At 36.3% G+C, this 6,795-nt stretch overlaps 2 protein-coding genes across 2 annotated transcripts; both read left to right on the plus strand.

Moving 5' to 3' along the window:
• The first annotated feature begins 5 nt into the window (after positions 1-5).
• On the plus strand, positions 6-3,169 carry zgc:103586. Its single transcript, XM_037112378.1, has 5 exons — positions 6-156; positions 290-406; positions 1,746-1,857; positions 1,951-2,008; positions 2,931-3,169. Exons 1-5 carry the CDS (start codon positions 150-152, stop codon positions 3,039-3,041), a joined length of 405 nt encoding a protein of 134 aa, XP_036968273.1. The 5' UTR covers positions 6-149; the 3' UTR covers positions 3,042-3,169.
• An 89-nt stretch (positions 3,170-3,258) lies between these two features.
• fis1 (fission, mitochondrial 1) lies at positions 3,259-6,555 on the plus strand. The gene is made up of 5 exons (XM_037112377.1): positions 3,259-3,389; positions 3,927-4,059; positions 4,840-4,913; positions 5,486-5,591; positions 5,696-6,555. Exons 1-5 carry the CDS (start codon positions 3,345-3,347, stop codon positions 5,797-5,799), a joined length of 462 nt encoding a protein of 153 aa, XP_036968272.1. The 5' UTR covers positions 3,259-3,344; the 3' UTR covers positions 5,800-6,555.
• The last annotated feature ends 240 nt before the right edge of the window (positions 6,556-6,795 follow it).

Consider the following 6,795-nt stretch of genomic DNA (forward strand, 5'->3'; position numbering starts at 1 on the left):
TAAAGGTAAACAAAGCGCGTGGAGCTCAGGAGCCGTGATGAACTCCGCTATTCTTGCTCGTGTCGGCCAGCGTGGCCGGTTGAATTTTAATTTAAGCTGTGAAAGGTGACAAGAAGCCTCAACAGACCTGCTTCCAGCCTTCTTCTGCAATGACAGGCAAGTCTTTCTCTGTGTGTAAAGGTTCCTTCATACAAAACCCTCCTCCATTTCCTATTTCACCCGACTTGGCTGATCAGAAATGCTAGCTAACCCTGCTTCGTTAAATGCTTGTGGTCTGTGTGATGCGCAGATAGAGTCAAAGAGCTCGTTTCGAAGTGCCTGCAGGCCCGGGACATGGCATACTGCCCGTACAGCCGGTTCCCTGTCGGTGCGGCCATTCTAACAGCAGATGGCGCTATAATAACAGGTAACGACCCAACAGGTGACTGCAGCCATCAAAGCTGTGGTAGAAAGAGAGCAATTTTGATGTAACTCACTTGATTAAATGCCAATTTATACGTCTACTTCATAATCAATGCTATTTTTAGAGTAGCCAGATTAAGAAGTTAATTCAAAAGTATGACACATCAGATTAAATCAGATAGTATATTGGGCTAATACCTAATCTAAACATAAAAGTAATCAACAACAACTGAAGACTAAAAGTGCAGTGGTGGAAAATAACCATGTACATTTAATGTAGTGCAATAATCATATCTGTAGGCTGCTAACACTGCCATCTGCAGACACAAGATACCTCACCAGTCACCCAGTTTCTATCCCTCACATCTTCGAATATTTTAACTGCAACAACTTGATAATAATAATGTTGTTCTTCTTCATTTTGTACAAAATAGATGCTCACAAAATGTGTATATAATAGGGTTTGGGTAGATAAGTCTTAGTCCAACAATGGGGAAAGAAAATATAAACAAAGAAAAACAAAGGTAAGCATCAATAATAATGATGATAATGATACAGATGAATAAACAAAACCAAGATATGAGAGGAAAATGAAGTGTTAAGAATGCCATAAACAATACAAACATGAAACAAACTCATCAGTTGTGTTTTCACAATTGCACATATTGATATTGCACAGTTAAATGATATTGCACATGAGTAGTATGATGAGCAAAATCATGAAATAATGAAATAAGTAGACTTTGCAACCATAGCTTTGCAACCTCAACAATAGTAAAAATAGATAAATAAAATGGTTAGAAATCATTCCTTTCCTTGTATGGCCCAAAATTGTTAGTTACTTTAGTAGTTAATAACACAAAAGTGGAACAAAAGAGTATTAAAGTAGAATAACTATGGAGCTATGTATGTATTATGCTGCGTTGTTGTACAGCAAGTACAATTAATCAAATGTACAAAAGATGTTAAGTTTTAACATGTAACATTAAAATAAAAGTTCTTAAAAAAGCTCTTTCTCAATTAAGTACAATGTTAAAATCCTGCATATACACAAACACATCAGTAATGATACAATAATATATGTAAAAGTGGCATGACATTTAGAAGTGCTATTCTGGAGCATAATGAGTTCTTGTGACTTTTTGATAGTTCAAGCAAACTTTATACGAGCAGCACTTTCCCAAACAGAAATTACAAAGTGGTTCATGAAGATAAAAAGAAGGAATATATGTACAGATAATAAAAAACAGGAGAATAAGTCTACAACCCATAGAATACAGTGTCTAAAATGAGTTCAGTGAGTGTAAAAGAAGTCCAGAGTCTAATTGTTTGTGTACTTTCAGGCTGTAACGTGGAGAACGCCTCCTACGGTCTGACAGTGTGTGCTGAGCGGACAGCCATCCATAAGGCCGTGGTGGAGGGACACAGGCGCTTCACTGCCATCGCTGTGACATGGTGACCCTCTCAGTATTAATGACATTAATGGCACATTAACAGTTTCATATAGTAGAATATTCTCATGCACTTTCTCTCTCTCTTCTATGTCAGTGATATTAAAGACCGCTTTGTTGGGCCGTGCGGAGCATGTCGGCAGGTTCTTATGGAGGTGAGCTCATTTATGACCAGTGCCAACAATCATTATCTTGTTATCAGAAAGCGAAACACTGTAAAAACTTTGCAGCAAATCAATTTATTCCTGTCTATAACTATACATCACTATACATAACTATACATAATCAAGGCAGAAATAAGACTATTTGTATTTGAAACAGGTTGAAAAAAATGTTTCCATTGGCAGATTTTTTAAATTTTTCTATAAATTAAAACTGATACATTGAAAAAAATGACATAAAGATAGACATTTTTACCAGTGTATATAAACCAGGAGCACTAACTCTAAATGTCAGACCCATATCTGGGTACTTCAGTAGACAGTGGGTGTGTGCACATCAGGAGCAACTGTGTTTTACAGGCACGTTAATAATTGATACAAATAACCTGGTACAGTAAAATGCTGTAGCTTCCTCATAGAGAAGGGCAGCACTGTAAACTAGACTGAAGAAGAGGGCTTTTTTTTGTCTCACATTATAATAAAGTTTCAGAGGTTTTGAAGGTGTCAAGCTATTATATGAATATGACTATATTTAGTATGAGTGACTTTCACTTTTACCAAAGTAATATTAAAACACAATATTTCTACTTTTATTCAAGTGAAAAAAAATCAGGCTAGGCAGATTATCGGATCCAATATACAGTTTCTAATAAATTGAAATCAGTTTTTGTTTTAATCCAACTGTTCTGCAATCTGCAAAAGTTGCAAGTAACTAAAGTTATTGAATAGCCTATTAAAGTATGAAGTAGGAGAAATTAGAAGTACAGTACTTGAGTAAAAGAACTTTCTTATACTAATAATATGAGACAGTGAATAGAATACATTCAAAAGATGAAACCTTTCATATAAAAGAAAGTGTACATTTTGCATGTTGGTATTTTCTCCCTCACCACTGTTCATCCCCCTCTCTCACCAGTTTGGTTCAGACTGGATTGTATACCTGACCAAGCCGGATGGATCATACAAAGAAACCAGCCTCAGTGAACTGTTGCCTCTAGCCTTTTCTCCAGCACACCTCGGGAAGTGATGGAGCCCTGACACCATCCTTAGACATCATTGTTTAGTTGATTATTTCAATACTTTTTAGCTGCATTGTCTCTTTGTCCACATAAAACTGCAAATTATGTCAATAATAAAACACAATTTTCCTCTAAATACAAGTGTGATTATATTCACATTATTGTTGATGACATGTTTATTATTATGTTTATATTATTATTATTATTATTATTATATTAATGTGACTTAACATGAGTTTTCTAAAGGTGACGTCACCAACATATCTGTCACATGATAAGAGGGGGCGTGTCCGGAAGCAGTTTCCGGAAACATGGAGGCTGTTGTGGGCGATGTGGTAGCTCCCGAAGACCTTTTAGTAAGTTTATAGCTACATAAACCTCTTTCTTCGATTTAACATACACACTAACAAGTAAGCGACATATTGTGGTGTTCTTAAAACGTACGTTCACTCGGTAAATGTTGACATGTATGTTAAAAAAAAACGACGTAGCGGGAGATTTGTTAATCACGTCACAGAGCTAGCTAAATGCTAATGATGATGTTATGATCAGAAAGTGGACGCGGTGTCGTCGTAATGTCCTCTAATAGAATTAAATGACTCATGGTCATAACAGATTGGGAACTGAATTTACTTGAGGGACTTTAATGCCACAACAGTCGGAGATGAACACGAACTACGAAGGCTCGTGTTTACTCAGCAAACATAACCCAATAAGTGCTACATCTGCCAGCGTAAACACAATAAATATGAAATGTAATATTAGCAAAGCGAGCCGTCTCCGTGTCGCTTCCTTCCTGTGTTTTTCTTTCTCTCCTGATTTAATTAAATGTGACAACAGGTCGGTTCCGTGGTCGTTTGGTAAAGGAGGGATTCTGTGTTTTGTTTTGGCAGAAATTTGAAAAGAAATACAACAATGAGCTGGTGAAGGGAGTCGTGTCCAAGGAAACAAAGTTTGAATATGCGTGGTGTCTGATCAGGAGTAAATACTCGGAGGACATCAAGAAGGGAATTGTGCTGTTGGAAGGTGAGTTCATTTAGATAAATAAATAAATAAATAAACAAACAAATTTTAAAAAGGTATATTCTTAATACTCTACTTTAAGGTTTCTTTGCCTTACCACTGTCTTTTTCTTGCTATATAAAAGAATGTCCTTATTCACATAATATTATTAAAATTGAATTAATTAAATCAAATGCTCATCCACATTATATTGTTATCTGATGAATAAAAAAACAGGAAAGGTATGGCAGATGGTAAACAGAAAGAGTGAATACATGTATTGCAGTATAAATGTGTACATATATATTTAAAAAAACATTATAAGATCATGTCCCCATATTATATAAGTGGGGGATTAAATGTAAAACACGTTTTTCATCGTTTAGTCTATAGAATCAAGCCAAGGGAAAATGTTATCTCCCCAGAGCCAAAGGTGAAACTTCAGAGCTCTTGCTTTGTCTGGCCAATAGTCCAAAACCTGAAGTAATAAGATTTACAGTCACAGGGGACTCAATAAAAATGTTACTAACTAACTATTTATATCCAGGGAGTGAAACCAGGAAGTATATGATATTCTTTGTTTAAAAAAAACAAAAAAACCAAAAAAAAACCAAATGATTAATCAATAATCAAAATCAAAGTGTTTAATTTTGGAGATGGTATCTTGTTTGCCAACAGGATGGCAGGTCAGGAGAATTTAAATTAAAAAAGTATATGACTTGAAACGTACTATGGCTAAGTGAAAATTGTGTGACATATTAGCTTTTTTGTTTTGATAACTTTTTTTTTTTTTTTTTCTTTCAGAGCTTGTTCAGAAAGCCAAAGATGACTCCCGAGACTTCCTGTTCTACCTTGCAGTGGCCAATTACAGACTCAAAGTGAGTGTCATTCCTGACATAATGACAGTGCTTTGTAGGATTTTCTACCTTAGCATTTCGTATCATTTGTACGTGAGCCATCACACATTGTTAATTGATTTACATTAAAATTGTACCCTTTCGATGCCTGCAAGTTACTGTTACTACTACACAGTTACTTGTATTATGGATTACTCTGAGGATTACTTTGATAAATCACTTCTATGAAGTGTCAAAAGAAAATTCCCAAAAGCCAAAAGTGACGTCTTCCAATTGCTTCTTTTTTCCATCCAACAGTCAAAACCCAAAGACTCATATTTTCTGTCATAAATGTCAAAGAAAAGGAACAAATCCTTAGATCTGAGAAGCTGGAACCATCGAATGTTTTACACTTTAGTCTCAAAAATGACTAAAACGATGAATAATCAAAGTAGTTTCACAACTAAGTTTCTTTCAATCAATAAATCAACAATGTTTGCAGCTCTAGCATGCACATTATTGTTAATGCAGCGCTTACATTTGATTATACATCATTTAAAATGTCCATACATCTGAGAGTGCTTTCTGTTTCCTCTGCCCTGCTCTTCTTCCAGGAATATGAGAAAGCCCTGAAGTACATCCGAACTCTTCTCAGGAACGAGCCGGGGAACAAGCAGGCTCTGGACCTGGAGAAACTCATCGACAAGGCCCTGAAGAAAGGTGACAATCAATCTTGAGTCTCAGCATAATAGCAGCATTGCATCAGTCATTGTTAAAGTATATGAATATATATATACTGCTGACACTCGCCTGTTGCTGTCTAGATGGCTTGGTCGGCATGGCCATCGTCGGGGGGATCGGCCTCGGCGTGGCCGGTTTAGCGGGACTCATCGGCTTGGCTGTGTCGAAGGGAGCTGCTAAATCCTAACCCAGACATGGGACCACGTGTCTATATTTTGCTGGACTGACACACTGACCCCCCTTCCCCCGCATAAAAAAAGAAAAATCATACTTAAAGGAGAAAGCTTAAGGAAATATAACACTTTGTTTTGAAGTGGAATATGTACTGAAACATATTAAAGGGTTTGAATGAAACGAGTGAATAACCTGTTTTCATATTTTAACAGGGTTGAGATTCACCACATTACTCTGCTGTCTATTCACACACCACAGCATGGCACTTTCTTTTTATTTGTATAAATACAGCAGAATAGTCGAGGTGCAGCTCAGTTTTATGTAACTTCTTAGTTTGCACTTCAGTTTAAACTTCCTAAGTTGACATTTACATTTTGTTAAAAAAAAACAAAACCTTTATGAAAGTGCTGTTGTGTAACTGATTATTTTTGCCATGAAGAAAAGCATTGTTAAGGAAAGTGTTTAGTGATGTAAAAGAACGTGTAGCCATTGATGCCAAAAGCAACAGTGTGGTGTGTTTGCTGGTGAGGTAGCACCGACTCTGCCATAAAGCTGGTAGGAAACTCTGAAGTCCAGCTGCTGCTGTGGAGGCGATGAGGACATGTTTGCAATTATTTTGACGTGAGGGTTCTTTTCATTTGTTCTGACTACAACTTTAAAATTGAAATTAATACCTTTTGTCATGTAAAATGCATTTCCTGTCATAGACCTGTGCTACATTTAATGGATTATGTTTTTCATCTTGTTGAATAAAATGATTTGCAGCTGAGAGATTTGTTGTTTGCAACCCATTCAACTAACCAACCAACAAACCAAAAAATAAATAACCACCAGCAAAGGAACCAACTGACCAACAAACCAACCAGCCATCAGAACAACTAATCAACCAACAATCAAACAAATCAACTGACCAACCAACAAACCCCACCAATTAACTCATGTGATATTGTTGACTTTGGGTCTCCATGTGCTGATGTAAAATAAAACATATTTCATTGCTGTGCCAGTT

Source organism: Acanthopagrus latus, chromosome 10 (assembly GCF_904848185.1).
Source record: "Acanthopagrus latus isolate v.2019 chromosome 10, fAcaLat1.1, whole genome shotgun sequence".
Lineage (NCBI taxonomy): Eukaryota > Metazoa > Chordata > Actinopteri > Spariformes > Sparidae > Acanthopagrus > Acanthopagrus latus.